General features: G+C 39.2%; 2 protein-coding genes across 2 annotated transcripts; one reads left to right on the plus strand and one right to left on the minus strand.

Annotated features, from left to right (window-relative positions):
* Nucleotides 1-1,172: 1,172 nt before the first annotated feature.
* On the plus strand, nt 1,173-8,433 carry lsm8 (LSM8 homolog, U6 small nuclear RNA associated). Its single transcript, XM_048268684.1, is given in 5 exon segments — nt 1,173-1,327; nt 1,929-1,969; nt 2,069-2,158; nt 2,160-2,197; nt 7,794-8,433. Coding segments are annotated over 5 exon segments (291 nt in total). The 5' UTR covers nt 1,173-1,296; the 3' UTR covers nt 7,885-8,433.
* A 1,489-nt stretch (nt 8,434-9,922) lies between these two features.
* On the minus strand, nt 9,923-18,315 carry LOC125310597 (thymidine phosphorylase). Its single transcript, XM_048268181.1, is given in 11 exon segments — nt 9,923-10,137; nt 10,139-10,166; nt 10,467-10,607; nt 10,855-11,082; nt 11,962-12,124; nt 12,444-12,562; nt 12,695-12,824; nt 14,023-14,121; nt 15,677-15,879; nt 16,162-16,327; nt 18,231-18,315. Coding segments are annotated over 10 exon segments (1,365 nt in total). The 5' UTR covers nt 16,304-16,327; nt 18,231-18,315; the 3' UTR covers nt 9,923-10,025.

Genomic DNA, 18,315 nt, shown 5'->3' on the forward strand with positions numbered 1-18,315 from the left:
AGTCGGCCTACCGGTGAGCCTGTTATTTTATAGAAAGTGGTCTTGCCGCTAAGGAAACCTAGCCACTTAGAAGCTAACTGGAAGGCGTGACAAAGGGGAAAGGAGCTACGGTAACAGCAGGAGGACAAACTTAATACAGCAGTGGCTCTGCCGGTTACAAACCTCCAGCTGAAAACACTCTGTTGTTTGACCAGTCGTTCAGTGGATGTGAGGTGTTATAGGTCCATAATGTTAAGGAGCTTTTGCAACATCCTTCTATCAACAACTAACTCTAGGGGTTCAAGTGTAGGCTATTTCCAATTATAGAGCCAGCTCTTTTAATCAACTTGTTGAGTTTTTGGTGTAATTTGCCCTGATACTGGTGCCCCATGGCTGCAAAGAAAATGGTAGAAACAGCAGACTGGTAGCAGACTGGTAAAACATGTTCAACATCCTGCTGCACACATTAAAAGACCTAAGCTTCCTCATAAAGTCTGCTCTGTCCCTTCCTATAAACAGCCTCAGTGTTGCACTTCCAGTCCAGTTTGTTATCCAGATAGTTCAGGCAAAGTAAAGTCTGACCCAAAACTAATTGCAACAAAATTTATTTTCACATTTTTATATTGAAATTGGTGATTTAAACGCCATAGTAAAAGTCTGTCAAAAATCCAGTTGGTGGAAATAAGTTAAAATGAGGGTTGTTTTATGCATGATCCTTCAGCAAATATACTGACAAAACTGTAATTAGAATGTTGTAGAATAAGCATTCTAAAGAACGGGCTCTGCTGTAGCCCAGTGTTTCTCAAACTTTTTCAGACCAAGGATCACTTAACCAATAATATAAAAAGAAACCTCACGGACCACCTGTAGCTAAAAAAAAAAAAACAGTAGACCTACTTCAACAGTATATTACACAATAGGCATACTCACTAAACAACCTTGCTTATTGTCTTGGCACCTTGCTTATTCTGTCAGAAAATTCATATGATTTAAACTGGCATATCTTACATAGGCAGTGTCGCAGAACTGTTTGGATTTACATACAAGTTGGTTCAATATTGCAAACAACACATTTATATTTTACCACATCTGCCCGCGGACCACTTGGGATAGCTTGCGGACCACACTTTGAGAAACACTGCGTAGCCTATTTAGTTTGATTATTTCACATCGACTACTACTGTCTCTCTCAGTTCAACTTCAGTAGATTATTACAGTCTGCGTAACGGCGATTCTTCGTTGGGTGAACGTCGCCAAATGGTTCCCTGCGCATTGAAACTGAACCCCGGGTGGATTTAAACTTTCACAGGATCAACCATGTCAACAGCCTTGGAAAGTTACATTAACCGTATCCTTTAATCTGTTAATACTACACGTTTATCTTACTGTCAAGACACTGTGATTATGATCTGATATCTCTTCCATATTCATGCTCGTGTAACATTAGGAAGGTTTCCTTGTAGGGTCGTGTTAGCTAGCTAGCTAATGCAGCTAACTTAACCCACTTGGACATGGTTCAAACGCTGAAATGAGTGTTTAAATACATTTTGTGTGTGGATAGCAATGCTGATTATCTATTTATCTTGTTCGAGATGACTGAGCTTGAATCCTTAATATTTGTAATCGGATCTGTTCAATATAAGTTAGCATTGCGTGAAAGATAGGCTAGCTAGCCAACAAGCTAAACAACATGAATTGTATACTAACGTTAGCTGCTAACGTTATACACTGGCAAGCGTTACTTTAGGCAGTGCTGTCCAGTATATAGACTGTATGTCTATGCTCCAGTATTATCTGTGCAATGGGAGTAAATAGCTTCTGGAAACTAACAAATCATGCTTATCTCATTTTAGCTTCTGACTGCTATTAGGCCATCAACTACTAGTTAAGTTAATACATCCCACTGTAATGCCAGCTGCGTTTGTTTTCTTTAACGGCCGTTTTTTAAGGGACCGTGGCCATCATTACGTCGGACGGGAGAATGATCGTGGTTGGTACTTTTCTTACAGTAATGAAAACTTCATTTTGGTATGAAAAGCATGCATCGTGGTGTTGTTGTGCTAATGTGTATTATCAACGTCACCTGCAGGGCACACTGAAGGGTTTCGATCAGACTATCAACCTGATCTTGGATGAGAGCCACGAGCGGGTGTTCAGTTCAACTCAAGGAGTGGAGCAAGGTGGTTCTTGGACTGTATATAGTCAGAGGAGACAATGTGTAAGTCGCATTTGTCCAGTTAACACGGTAACAGTTCACCACACAAACACGTAAACCCAACTACTAGAACATACAGTATATTTTATGATGACAGTCTGGGCTATTGGGGCTGCAAAGATAGGATTGTGAGTATTTGATGTAGAACAGGGAATAGAAATAAGCATACATTTCTGCCAGCACTAGTTGATATGCTTATGGTATTAGGATTCTTGAACACCAGGTTATTGCATTAGCACTTTCATATTTCCCCTTTGGGATCAATAAAGTATCTATCTATCTATCTATCTATCTATCTATCTATCTATCTATCTATCTATCTATCTATATGCATGCTGGGTTATTGAGGAATAATGTCCATGTCCACAGCATTATTTGAAAGCTATCATTAAGCTATTTATATGCATTATGCATATAAAGCTTAACAATCTAATAATCAGAGGTGGGCACAAATACATCAAAAAACTATTTTGTTACAAATTACAAATATTGGCTCATGAAATGTATCAAAATAAAATACAAAATACTGATGTGAAAAATTTATTTAATTAAAATACAAGTAATTAGTAACTTGGAAAATACCCACAAAAATACCCACACAATAATCATGGGATACTAACAAGACATATTATTGAAAATGGATCCCCAAGAGACAAGAAATATTATTTTTGATTGGCTGGCAGGGGGCTATTAATTCTGTACATTAGGGCACCTATGAAGTAGATCTGGGAAAAAATGTAATCTCCATACCATATCAATGTAAACAATGATTGAACTGACAAGCAGGCTTCGCAACAGTGGAATCAACTGTAACACTACAAAGCAAACTACCCACCATCATTTTCCGTAACCAATGAAAGTAATACAACAAATTGAACAGGTCGGCCTCTTTTTAAACTGAACTACATTTCCCTTGTTGTGCTATAAATGCATGCCTACTGGCAACATGGGGGATAAACAGAATAGCAACCTATAAGGACGTCTCTCGGCCAATCAGAAACAAATAAATAGTTCCATAGAACCCAATTGTTGTATAAACGGAATTAATTTACTTGGAAGAGAATTCCACTCTGGGAGGTCTTTGTCTCCGTCTCCTCCATTATTTCTGCATATCAGGACACCACAGCGGATATTACTCTTTACATAAATCCTCATGTCAAATCCAAGTTTTAATACTGTCCTGCAGTAAGAATGAACATCAGCTATTAGGTACTCAAGGTCATGGGGTCAAAAGCCGTGTTCCTAAAATTTTTCCTCAGTATCTTATCTGTATTGTTTTCAAATTGTAGTCTTGTAGCACATGACACAGCTGAGAATTCAAGCTCCTAGTTACTTTTTTCATTTCTTTCAACTTCCTGACATGTTCTAAGGCAGGGGTCTCAAACACCCGGCCCGCGGGCCAAATCCGGCCCGCGTCCTGCCCAATTCCGGCCCGCGACGTATGACAAAATAATAATGTAATCCGGCCCTCGAGGCTATTAATTGCGACAAACAACGATACTGATTAAAATAGACGATAGATCCAGGTACGGGGACAAATCTCATTTGTAGGCCTATCTGCTCCACTATGTGCAAGACATCCAGAGCTTGATTCAAACCCAAAATCGCTAGCAAAGTTTTCAGGAAATACTTGTATTACACGCGAAAACACAAAGACGTGCATTTGTAATGACGCTGAAGGCGATGCAGGCCATAGTGTTGCAGAAATTGAAGCAGAAATTAAGCAGAAATAGCCAGGCCTACACCAAATGTTGAAAAACGTTCACGTGTGATGAAGTCTTAGGTAAGCTTATTCACCTATTCTAATTCTGAAGGAGAATATCCTTTTGGAGATTATGATCGATCGTCTATGACAGTGATAGTCACGGTGCGTCTGTGAATGGAGGTGCGTGTATACAACGGTGTCCACTAAGCATACCATGCTTGTTTCGACCCTCTGCCCAACATAGCTTGGAGGTTGCAGTGGTAATCGTGATGATAGTGTCCGTAATGGATGTGGTACAGACAGCAGGGCTAGTAGAAATAGGGCTCTAAAGAACTACAAAGTCACCCGCAATATGATCACGAACTTCTGGGTACTGCAGATTACCCGCTATAGGAACTGTTTGACCAGAATACTTTATTGTAGGCCTATATTGTAGTAATCTATTACTAAACCACAACATCTTAGGTGTTTTTCTGTTAATTTGTTATGTGGGTAATATGAAAAAAGATAAGTAAACCTGCTTACATATGTTCATCCAGTATTTACTGAAAGGTGCATAATTTGAGGTGCTTGCCATCCAGTGACAAATTAGATGGGTAAATTTACCCCCTTCATAAACTTTTGTTTTACTCAAAGATTTTTACATTTACAGTATAACTTTATCTCTGACCACTTTCAAGCCATGGCCTTTTAAATTTTGATATAAAAATCAATGGTGTTGCTTTCAGTAACCCTGATGCCTAGTTTGCCAAGTTTAAAAAAAGTTATGAGAGGAAATATTTTTATTTGGTGTGAAACACACACACATACCTGTTTTTTATGTTTTTCATTTATTTTATAATTTGTATTAATATTTATTTTATCATTATTTTATTTATAAGCTAAGGTTGCTAGCACAGGTGTCTAAAACTAGATAAAAACACTTGCACTTTCTGTTTGCAGTTTTGTGTGGTATTTGAAAAAAAGAACATTGCATTTTCAGAAATAGCCGGCCCTCCAATCAGATGACGTTGGCAGAATTGGCCCCAGCTCATTTGAGTTTGAGACCCCTGTTCTAAGGGGCTTTACGTTGTCTACAGGGTGACAAAAATTGACATAAACAAACAAATTGGGTTTACACCCCATGTTGTCCTTACAGAAGGATGATCAAGATGACCATTTTGGCTCCCACAATTGACTTTTCTTTTCATTTTTTTCAACTTTACAAATGTTCAGAGGGGATCGTAATAGAGGAAAGTTGGATCTAACACTTTTAATTTGGTCACAATGTGGCATACCACAGCAAGAAAAATGGAAAATGGGTAAACATTTCATGCTTTTCTTCCTAAAAGGTAATGAAATATTTAGGTCAACTTTACAGTTGAATACAGGGAATTGCCCAAAAGATATCTCCTGGCACCCAGCCTATTCTTTAAACCAAATTCACCAAGATTCTGGCCTTTGGCTTTATGATAAGCATTGCCTATTGTCATGGTTATAGCGGGTATATAGTATATATAGTATATATTCAATTGAGTGATGACATTTTGGCTTATTTGAGAAGTAGTTGAATTAAGTAGTTGAAAAGTATTTTGTTACAAACTACATTTGAGTTTTACAATCCTGCAAAATACAAATCACAAAATACGCTAAAGTAATTAAATACATATTTTAAATACATATAATTGAAATACTGCCCATGTCTGCTAATAATGTAGTGTTTATATACTGCCACTTTGGACAAAAGCATCAGCCTAATAACATACCGGTAAACATAGGTTCTACTGACTTACCAAGTGCTGGATGAAAAATCTGTTCTCTGTATATCTGTCTCCAAGCCCAGGGACTCTTTATTGAAATGAGTGTAATTAAAATGCCGACTTGAAATGGCATTGTGGAACCAGAGAGGGTTGAAGCGGTAATCAAGGATCTTTGGTGGACCTGTCATGGAGTTAGACACAGGTCAAGAAAAGATGGAATACAAGCTGGGGCTGAAGGGGTGAATTGAGGATGGAGAACCACTATTATACACACCTTTTGGTCTGAAATACATAATGTTATTTATTAGTTAACATGTAACTTATAATGAGTTTGAGTAGCAATCCCTGTAGAAGTTATGTACTGTAATGTCGAGATGATTAATTTTGACATGTAACCATGTTGGTGGTAACTGTTCGGTACAGCAAGAAGGTAGCTCAATTCCAGTGAGAAACATACAGTAGGCCTACCCTCCAGAATTATTGGCACCTCTGCTAAAGTTTACTAAAAACCAGTATAAAAAAATAATCTGTTGGTGATTTATTGTAATCTCACAATGAAAAAAGTAGGAAAATCCGACCTTGAAGGGAAGCAAATTTATTTTGAGAAAAAGGAAAATCTCATAAATTAATAAACATTTTTTAATGAAAACACATTGCTCACAATTATTGGCACCCCTGAAAAATCTTAAATACAAAACCTAACAGAAACATTTCCTGTCTAATTTAAACTTATTTAAGTTAATCAGAGTTTCTGTGAACTTTCAGAAATAGATCATGACTTTCTTTTTCACTATAGTATGAAAATAGTCACACAGAGGCTAAATCCTCTAGTCATTTTTTCAACTTCGGAAAGACAAGAGAATACACTAAATTTAAATAAAAAGAAAGTGTGTTGACATTTGTAAGTCAGAGAATGTCTATGAAAACTAGGTACTTTGTTGAAAATGCCTATATTTACAGTTAAAAAACAAGGATTGAAAGGTTCTAATCATCTGGAAATGTGACAAACATGCTTGGACAAAGACCCATGGTTATCTTGCAGACGTACAGTATGGAGGATAAGATAGACCAACAATTCCATAGGAACCACTGTTGGAGAGTTACAGACAAGGTATCATCTTGGGGTCACCAAGTCCCCCCAAAAAATCTTCAAAAGCTAATAGATTATTTAGAGGGCATGCCAGGTAAAGTCATTTAATTACCAATGTAAACAGCAGGAGTTACTGAATGGTACAGTGACTTTGTCTGGAAGTGTGGTCTATTGTCAAATTAAATGTAAATTGCGCTCTTTGGATAGAAACACTTTAGGTGTGTTTGGCGTACATAAAAGAATGACTATACTGAAAAGAACCCCATGCCTAATGAGAATTATGGTGGAGGTGCTGTGCTATTGTGGGGCTGTTTTTATTCCCAAAGGCCTTGGGAACCTAATTAAGGTGCATGGTATCATGAACACCAAGAAAAACCTGAACATTTTCAAAGGAAATATGTCAATCTCTGCCAAGACACTAAAAGTTAGTCATGATTGGATCTTTCATCAGGTCAGTGAACCAAAACAAATGTCCAGATCAAAACAAATATGGTTTGCCGAACACAAAATCAAGCTTCACACATTGCCATCTCAGTCCCCTGATCTAAACTCCATAGAAAAACAGTGGGGTGAGTCAAAGAGGAGAATGCACAAGTGTGGACCTAGGAATCTGGACTATCTGGGAAGATTTTGTGAAGACGAACGGTCTTAAATCCCTTGCTTTGTATTCTCCAACTTTATGGGGTGCCACAGGAGAATATTCACGCTGTTGTATTGGCAAAGGGAGGCTTTAGAAGGTATTACAAGCAGGGGTGCCAATAATTGTGAGCAACGTGTTTTTGTTAAAAATATTTATTTCTTTATGAGATTTTCCTTTTTCTCAAAATAAATTTGCTTTCCTTCAAGTTTGAATTTTTTTTTTTTTGTGAGATTACAATAAATCAACAAAACTATTTTTATACCAGTTTTACCAGTAGTCAACTTTAGCAAAGGTGCCAATAATTCTGGAGGGTACTGTAAGTAAATAATAAAGAAATGTACAAGATTAACAATGTACATTAATTTAGTAAATAAGTGTTCAACACCTGTGGGTTGTAATCATGTGTTTGGTCTTGTGTATTTCAGTGCAGTGATTGGAGAGATTGATGAAGAAACAGACTCTGCCCTTGACCTCGGCAACATCCGAGCTGAACCTCTCAACTCTGTAGTCCACTAATGGCTTGCCTACTGCATAGTCACCCCCTCTCACCAGACACACACACACACACACACACACACACAAGGCCAATTCACACTGCCTCAACAACTGTAAACAAACCCTGCTGTCAGATGATCAGCAAGTTACTGTTCTGTAAAAGACAGGAGTCTCTCCCAACACTCTATACCCAGCAGCCTAATTTAGAATGTTGGGAATTCTAGAGTGTTGGGCCATTGCGAAGAGCCTTTTTTAGTTGAAATCCTTACCACGGAGCACTCATGGTTGAAGGAAACTTCTGTGCTTAAGATCTGGGTGGGGTATATGGCTAAGTGAACCTCTTCATAGAAAAGTCTCATGGTTTCATTCTCCTGACCATAGGCCTCTTGTCACTATTCTACCCCCTCTATGGTCAGACAGGCATCATGAGAGCTGGAGCAGTGTGACTGCAACCAAAAACCTGTCTTTTCTGTTGACACGTGTAGAAGGATCAAAGGATCTTCATACAATATTGATGTTTTTTTTGTTTTTTTTTACTGCAAATGGAATAAAAATCTGTTTAATATTTAACTTTGTTGTGTTTTGACATGCAGATGTTTTCTGTTGATCAGTATTTTAAAATGAGAAAAGGTAGGAGTGTTGAACAAAATGAAAACAAGTGCATAGGAGAGACTGTCGACCGTTGTAATGTATGTACAAGTGGTCGGATAGGGACAATTGTAACACACATTGCAATTGGTTGCAACTAGCAAGCCAGTAAATACAGTTAAAGGTTGTATCAGTGATTTCAGGCCCAAAAAAGGCCCAAACATAAATGATCACATTCATCTAATCTTTCCTAACGATACGCTAGTTGCCTGACCCATAAGCAGCCGTCAAAAAAAGTGTCTCTAGGCAGCCTAGTCTCCGAGATCTGTACATAAACACAATTGCTACCAACAGGGTTGGCAACCCCTCAAAAGCAAAATAAAGTGTTTCAGCCAATAACCGACGAGATGCACATTTAGGAGTTTTAATTGCACGGGAGGGAGGGGAAGGGAGTAGCAATCTAGCTCTCTGTTTTGTTTGAACCAGGCTTGTGCAAAATTCCAGAATTGAATAGAAACTGGCTCTTAAATTCCAATTCAATTCTTGGAATTTCACTTGCATTTCAATTGAGGTAGCAAACAGGAAGCAGAATTGCAATTCAAATTGTGCATAACCCTGGTTTGAACATCAACAGAAGTGACGTATCTCCGCTATCGTTGATACAACCTTTAAGACAAGTAACATTTGCTATAAAGCAACACCCTTTTTGAAAGATTCTCACTGGAATTTTAAAACTATATGCAAAATGCTCTTTTGGTCAGAGGAAGGCATGGCTGTTTCCACAAATGTTACTGTCCCTCCTAAACAGGACCTGTTACAATTTTACTCTTTGTATGATGAATAATTTAATAGATAACCTAACATCAATACAAAAAGAAAGAAGATTGATGTCTATTGTTGTCATTGGGGGTATGCGTCATTTACACCATATGGCAGATTCAAATCAAGCTGAACTTCATGTCCTTTCCTGGAAATGGTTACCATTCTTCTTGTGTTTTTATTAAAAGTTGGTCTGGTTTGTTCAAAAGGTCATTCCAAATATATGATTTAATAACAAACCTGCAAGTCATCTCAGAGTAAGTGGTACATCTAAAAGAGGTTCAGACTCAAGTTTGTCACCAAGTCATGTACTTGGAATGCCTTCATAAATGATAAGACTGTACACAATTGCACATACAAATCTCATCAGACTGTTAATTATAAGAGATTAGATGTACTTTGTTGACAGAATTCAGATTAATTTAATCAATGAAGGGTTATGTCATGAATAAGCATTATTCCTTTCTCATACTTGCCTGTAAGTATCACTTAAGAAGGCCAAGGCAATTTCATCCTAACATCTATAAGATGTCTTTAGGTGTTACCATGGCAACTATCTAGTGGTTCCACCGTCTATTAGTATGTTCACATGTACATATCCATATGTGTCAGAGGAAGAAATGTTCAAATGAATGGGGTTTGTGAACAGGAAAACATTTGGTAATATATTTTAAAGTCTTGAATTATGGATGTCTTGAGTGCAACTGTCCCAAATCCCATGGGGAAGGGGGAAGGTCCTAAGCTAAAATGCAGTATCACTGAGGAAGAATAAATTCGGCCACCCGAGGGTTGGCATGGTAACTGTCAGCCTTGCCAATTAGCAAGGCCGCCTGCAGGTCAGAGTGTTGCTGTGCATCCAGCTGGCCAATCGTAGTGGATCCGGAGCCAAGGTTCTCCTGAAAAGCACAGCCCACTTGGTCACTGAATAGTTTGAATTTTTTAGGCTTTCACAGGCTCCATGCATATAGCCATGCACATTTGTAAGTGTGTGTGCATGTGTTTTTTACATTGTTTACCTTTTTTCCTACCTTTTACCTAGATCTACTGTATAGCTTACATAAGCAGACAGATATTGTCTCTAGGCTGTGTCCAAGCGCTTTTTTTGGGTGTTTTTTGTTGCATATGTGATCTTCAAGGACACCTGGATGATTATATCATCAGGACACAATAAACAACACTGATTTAGTAGGGCTAACCTTTTTTAACCTTCTGCCCCAGGTTAACAAGAACCTCTGCCCCCACACTGTGGTTGATGTTTTCCCCAGCTTTTGTGCGTCCTGCTCCTAATTTGTGGAGCACTTGAGCTACCACCATGCCATCAATGTCGATCACTGTACCTGTTAACCAAACAATGACAACACATTCATTCTAACAATAGGAAACGAGAATATCTTAATTAAAGATCATATATTTCTTACCATTTGTGTTTGTAGAAAGTGTTTTTTTATTGTTGAAAGGAAACGGATATAAGCATCTGAATCATTACCATGCTGAATTTAACCTGAGCTTTGTAGGGACAAAATTACTACCCTTACACACTCCAGTTCTCCCTAGTGTGTGTGGGTGAGTGAAACTGTGCATTACCGTCACTCTGTGCTGTCAGCTCCGTCTTATGCTCGGCTGGCCTCAGATGGAGGAAGTAATCACACTGTGCAGAGCAGAGGGATCGGGCGATATCCGCGGACACCCCCTGGGCCTGTAGCATGGCCTCGAATTTCTGCAAGGCTGCCCCATTCCGTAGGACCTCAGTCAGTGCTTTCTGTCCTTTTTCCAAAGATGCAGCTTGCCCGCTCATCCATAGCAGGTACCCACCTGGCCGCAAAAAGTGACAACAGTGTGTAAAAACAACACAAAACACACTTTTTGTAATTTTAGCAGGACCTTCAGTGTGAATTTGAAGTAGGCTAACACAATGTAGGAATACTCTTTTCGTCATATTTTCAATGTAACTACTGGGTACCAATTTAGCACTAAGGGGTTAGTGAGACACAAACTAAAGGTCATTGGATCGTGGAAAGAATGCTGAAGCCCCGTTCACATACAAAAACAACAGATTAAATGACACATTTTCATCTTAACACAATGTAAGAATTCCTCTTTTCATCATATTTTCAATGTAACTACTGGGTACCCATTTAGCACTAAGGGGTTAGTGAGACGCAAACAAAAGGTCATTGGATCATGGAAAGAATGCAGAAGCCCCGTTCACATAGAAAAACAACACAAATTAGACGACACATTTTCATCCACACTCCATCTTCTACTACAGCAAAGTCATGGGTGACGCATATTATTGGTCATTGACTTTTGTCTGTGAACAAAAATGCAAACAAAGATACCAATAGACTTACTTACTGTATCAGGCAGATAATACCACTATGTGTGAGAGTTTGCTGCACTGGTGCAGGGGTTATATTTGTTTTTTTCAATTATCAACATTTTTCTGTGTAACAAAATAGTCATGGGTGCAGCCTGCTGTGTTATTAATACAAATTCTTATCTTTAACCGTTGCAACATTGGACCTGTTCACAATGTTATTTTCAATTGAATTTCAATCAGAAGACAGATTTTCCCAGGACAGTGTGTTCATTTTTTTACTTATATCCTTGTGTGTGTGTGTGTGTGTGTGTGTGTGTGTGTGTGTCTGTCTGTCTGTCTGCAACTGTGTATTTAAGGCTATTGACCCTCACCCAAAGAAGTGACCAGCTCTTGCAGGTCGTCGGGTCCACGTCCCTTTAAGCACTCAAGTGCCTCACACACCTCCAATGTGTTTCCCACCAGACGGCCAATCGGTGCATCCATACGGCTAAGCACCGCCCCTGTTCGTATGCCCATACTGTTGCCAACGGTTACCTGTAGGGAGAAGGGGGAATTTGGGAAATTGTTTGGCCAGGCAATAAAAATATATATTTTGTATGTAGTTACAAAATATCAGTGTGTTGACTTTGCAAAGTATCCCTTTGATACAATGCAGCACATTGGAGAATTTCATAAGTATGTAGCCAAACCCAAAGTGTGGTCATCATTGTTGGAATTGGTTTAAACAATAAAAGTAGAAGAAAGTGCAGAAAGAGCTGCAGTCCGAAAGGAAATGTTCTGCAAACTAAAACACATCCCAACACTAATCCAGAACACCTTTTACAACCCAGAAAGACACCCAAGGGAAACCCACCATTGACTGTGCAAGACTACGAGCACTGTGTAAGTCCTTATACAAAGCTGCTTTGCCAAACTTCACATCCAACACTAAAGCATCCAGACCTTCTGCCCCCTTCTTAGATAGGATAGACCCTACACACACACACACACAGACACACACACACACACAAAAAAGAAAAATACAGTTACATTATAGTTCTGTGCTTACAGTACGTTACAGTTTGGTCTGTAAATGAAAACACACAAGTGTGTTCTATAGCATACCTGTGATGAGTGGTAGACTGTCTACTGTGGATGTGGCGTCTCTCATTGCATACATAACTCTGTCTGCAGGCACAAGAGTTTCTGTCTGACCAACAATGCAACAGCCAACATCCTCCAAGATCTGATGGACCTGAGAAGGACACACCGGTCAGTCCCACTAATTAATCATGAAGTGATTAACAGATTGATGGTGTTGTGGTCTAGCGTGTGTGACTGCAACATAAACAGATTCTAAAATTAAAGGACAAACATAACAAAATCAAGGAATGAGTATGCATATGGTGGCAGGGTGTGTGGATGTCATTGTGTCAAATAGTGCAGTAGTGTGCATATCCAGTAGTGTTTAAAGGCCTAATCTTGGAGACTGAAGGGACTGATGCCGTGTTCTACATCACTTGTAAGTTGGATATTTTTAACTAGAAAGCTCTCAGTTACATTCCGGACTTACTATTTTTTCTAAACTACTTGTAAGAAGTTCAATGGAATGCCATTCAAAGTCTGATTTCCTACCTGTAACCTTGCTGCGCATCCATGTACCTTGACTTTAATTCGAAGTCAGAAATATCCACTTTTGTACTTGTCTGCAGTGCAGCCTAGGACTTGAGAGTGTCATGTGGCCAGCACCTTCCCTAGGTGTGGCAGTTAACTAATTAAGTCCCCAGTGCTGCCTGCAGTCCTCACATGGTCTCAAGGTGCATCATTAAAGTGGGCCATGACAGGTGAATACAATTCCAACCTTACCTGTCCAGGTAGCGCTACAGAAAGGCTATAAACCATTGATTTCCTCATCATTTTACACTGAATTGAGAGATTTTTTTTCAATGTAATACTGTATACTTTGAGAGGGACATTCAAAGGAGGGAATATTCAAAACAAAACAATTGCACCCTAAACTAAGCTATGACACTTTTTAACTAGACAAGTCAGTTTTTGCTCCTTCACTCACCCCATGTCACTTTCCATTCCTTCCCAATTGGCATCATGCCCCCCCCACACCCCACACACACACACACCCTCCTCTTTAGGCTGCTCTGTATGCATTACATGATCACATCTCTTGGACCCTCAACACCTCTTCCCTGATCAAGAAGGTTCACCAGCATCTCTTATTCACAACACTGAAACAGCTCTTATTAAGGTTTTCAATGACATACGCTTCAAACCCAGATTCAGGTCAAACATCAGTCCTAGTGCTAGCATTTGACACTGTCGATCACAATATTTTATTACACAGACTAAAACACTGGGTTGGATTTACAGGCATAGTTATTAACTGGCTCAAATCAATTGTTCATGTTGCTGTTTGTGTGTGTGTGTTTGGGGGTTACCTTCTCCACTGGCTGGAGGACTGTAAATCCAGGAATGGACTCAAGCTTGTCCAGAGTCCCCCCTGTGTGGGCAAGCCCTCGTCCACTTATCATAGGCACCTATATGGGATCATCAGTATGACTATCAGGGTCACTGATTAATATGTCATTAGCATTGTAAAAGAAAACAGAAGGATGTGTTCTTGCGACACCACCTCTCCTGTAAAACAGCACATCTGACCATGATTGCTGGCTAGTCTCTTTGTGCAGGAATTAGTTAATGAAATCATTATTGATATGACTGCCTCTAGTGATTTCAATTAAACTCAAATACCATTAACCCCTATAGATGGGCATCAGATACTTATTTGCCTGAATCAAAGAAAGGGAAGCTATGCGTACAGGTAAGAGGCAAGGCATGGTTGTAGCGGAGACTTTGTAATGAGGAGACACAGCACTCAAACAATCCTCCATAGAAATGCATGGAGCTAGTTCATAACAGCAATGTGGCAGTTGTCTATATCCCGCCCCTTCCTGTGTGCCCAAGATGGCCTCCAAGTGGGGGGACTTGCCTATAAGGACTTTGGTTGCAGTCATTGTCAAACAAGCTAGCTTACCTGCTTGAATTTCTGGCACATATTTGTCTGAATGATTAGACTACATGAATTTGCTCAGTTGATTTATAGTTAAATTGGGCTTTGTTGTTGCAGAATAAGAATAAGACTTTGTTGCATGTAGAATAAGACCTTTGTGTCTAAAATCATGATGAGAATGTTCCTAGTGTTAAAATAAATGCTGTTATGTAGGCCATCTACATTAGTAAATATTATTCTTGTCAAATAATAATCTAATACAAAGACATTAAGACACATTCATAATTTTTGCAGGCTCCTACTAGACAGAGACACAGGGGGATGAGAGAGATGTTGAACTGTAATCTCCTACAGACACACCTGCACCTCTGTGGCACTTTGCCCATCTGATAGGGATACTCATGACTTTTGCTCTGGTATATTTGCTTAGTGAAACTGGAATATTTAACTGTCTCTGCTGTGCTATATTTGGACAAGTACAAATGAAGAGTTTGGTTCCAAAACGCTATGTCTCCATTTTTAAAAGCATTAATAAGTCATGTTAATTAATTGTGTATTTCAGGTAATATCAATACAATTGCAGTTGTGTTGTTTTGATTGAGTAAAGATAAATCAAATAATAAAATGTAAAGAAATGATTTATGAAAATTCATTAAAATGAAGGATATAGCATTTTAGAACCAACTCTTCAAATGTTGTTATGTTTGAGAAGTTTGTATTTTTTTAAAAATACATAAAGGAATGAAATCTGAGCGTCTTTGTTTCACATGCAAATTCTGACAGTATGTAATATTTCTCAGACAGCAAACCTCAAGCAGAGGTATGCAGTATAGTATAGCTGCACTAACAATATCTTAGTGTTACTGTACCTTTTGTACTATTGTACTCTGATTGTTGTAAGTCAGCTTGACTAAATGTAATGTAGCTGAAATGTCAGTGTTGCAGTGAATAAAAGTGAGAGTGTATTGTTGTCTGAAGAAAATGTATATCTGCCATGTTTGTCAATGGCAGACTTCAAAGATTGTTTATTTCTACTGTGGTTTGGACTGATCACAAACTGGTAGGTCAGATTCCTCTCTCACCTTACAGCCACAGGCAGCCAGGGCTGGGGCAAGGGGCAGGCTGACCTTGTCACCGACACCACCCGTAGAGTGCTTATCAACCACACGCCCCTCCCAGGCCTTTGACCACTGCAGAACTTCTCCTGACAGCATCATCTCTTGGGTTAAAGCCATGGTCTCCTCTGCAACCATACCTTTCTGCCAAATCGCCATCAACATAGCACCTGGGGATTCCATGGAAACTTAGCATTATGCTCTCACTCACATCTGTTCTAGCTGTGGATGGGATCTACCATAAATCTACAACTGGCCAAGAGAAATAGTATATGAAACTATTTTAAAAAGACAGTAAATGTGCATGCATTCAAAGGTACACATTTATTTAATTTCTTTCAAGATGTCATACATCACAACATTCAGCCATCTATCAATTCATCATCCACGAGTGCTATTCAAATGTTATTTATTGTCCCACTTCAGAAAAATGAATGCTAGTGCACACGCACCTATCTGGCCCTCCTGGATGCTCCCAGACCTGACCCCATGTACGAAAGAACGAATCTCCTGCTTGGAAAGCTGTCCGCCATCCCGCTTGCAACGTATCAGCTCCGGGAAACTGGCACCGCACACTTTTTCCGAGCACGACATCACACTCTCTCTCGACACCGTCAGCTGCAAGTGACAGATCAGGACACAAACTCCTAAGAACTTCCCCCAAATAACTGAGTAAGTATTTATTCTAGATATCCAACACAAGGCTGTATCCATGGAGTCAACATTGGGAGGGGACCAAATGTACATGGCAGGTGGAATCGGCTCCTGCCGTTCTATTATATTTACAAATTCATGAACACATGTGATAATGTTTACGGAGTGTCTATTCGTACCCCTGGTACGAATAGCCTTGGCCACACAACTGGGCTATTCACACCCTGTTACATAACAACAAAAACATGTTGCTCGCGTGCCCAAAAAACATGGCCGACATTCGTTTTTTCGTCAGCAGAAAGTGAAGAATTCTGAACGGTTTCAGCACTAATATCTGTTCAAATTAAAGTTGAGATGGAAAAGTTGTGTTTTATTTTCATAATCTTTGTTCAGTGAACACATACAACCGTCAGTTTGTTAGCTAGTTTACCTGTACCTCAACTTGATGTCGAAGCAGATAGTGCAGTGGTCACAGACAAGTGCTCGCAAGCGGGAGACAGGGGTTCGATTCCCATGTGATGCGTTTTGGCGGAGTGAGTGTGCATGTGTTCCAACGTCTCTGGAGAGAAGGCGCGCAATTTGAACAAGAAATCGGTTCTCAAACGGAAGTTTTGATTGCAACAATTAGCTAGTTCATGCACCAGGGTGTAAATAGCATGCAGTACTATAAACACCTGGGTACGAATAGCATCCACTTCTAACTGTACATTGATGCAAACAGCATACCTTATTCAGAGTGTCTATTACACAGCTGAGCTATTCACACTCTGTTATGTAGCAACAAAAAAAAAACATGTTGCTTGTTTTTAAAAAAAAAAAAAAAAATATTATTACATTTTGTGATCAATATGCCAGATTAAATGCACAGGGGTGCAAATAGCATACACTGATATTTGTACCAGACGAGGTACTAATAGAACACATTGCTGTGTGCACCAGGGTACGAATAGCATACATTGATATTTGTACCAGACGAGGTACTAATAGGACACATTGCTGTGTGCACCGGGGTACGAATAGCATAAATTGATATTTGTACCAGACGAGCTACTAATAGGACACATTGCTGTGTGCACCGGGGTATGAATAGTATACATTGATATTTGTACCAGACGGGGTACTAATAGGACACATTGCTGTGTGCAACGGGGTACGAATAGAATTCACTTCTTATTGCACCAGGGTACGAATAGCATACACTGCTAATTGTACCAGGGGTGCAAATAGCCTTACCCTAATGTTTATTTATGTTTTCTTTTTAAGAATAACGGCTAATAGTATTTTTTTCCGTGTCCGCGTGTCATTTTAATGCCATATGAAGCATAGAATAAATTACAACCATAACTATAATCATATGAACATAATGTGTGCATTGATATAGAAAATACGTCCAAATATTATGGCCAAAGCTTAGCAAATGTTCAAAACCTTGGGTCTGGTCTGCTTTCTATGCCTTTGTAAGGCTATATTACAGGGGCGCAGGAGATATTTTCAAAGTGAGGGGAACCAAATTGCGAACAACTGACAATTGACTTGCACAATAATCCACTCTTGAGCCATTATTTACTGTATAAAGTTGTAGAATACCATGGAATTACAAAATACTCATTGCAAAAAGCAGATGTACAGATTGGTGATTATTTCTGAGAAATACACCCTGTTTTCTTTCTCCGCCCTCCCTCTCCTGTAGCATTTTGATCAGTGCTCTTTTTAAGCTGAACTAAGGTTGTGCTTAACTGCTAGCCATGGTAATATAGCCATAGGCTTCATGTGATCATGTAAACAATATTCAAACCAAAACAACTGCACCCTAGAAGCTTTGACACTTTCCAACTATAAAAAAAATAGTTTTTGCTCCTTTACTCACCCCATGCCACCAAGTAGCTCTCGGAGGGAACAAATGGAGACCCCTGGCCTAAACCGTTGAGCGTGTGGGATAAATGATCTTGCAA

Source organism: Alosa alosa, chromosome 17, assembly GCF_017589495.1.
Source record: "Alosa alosa isolate M-15738 ecotype Scorff River chromosome 17, AALO_Geno_1.1, whole genome shotgun sequence".
Lineage (NCBI taxonomy): Eukaryota > Metazoa > Chordata > Actinopteri > Clupeiformes > Clupeidae > Alosa > Alosa alosa.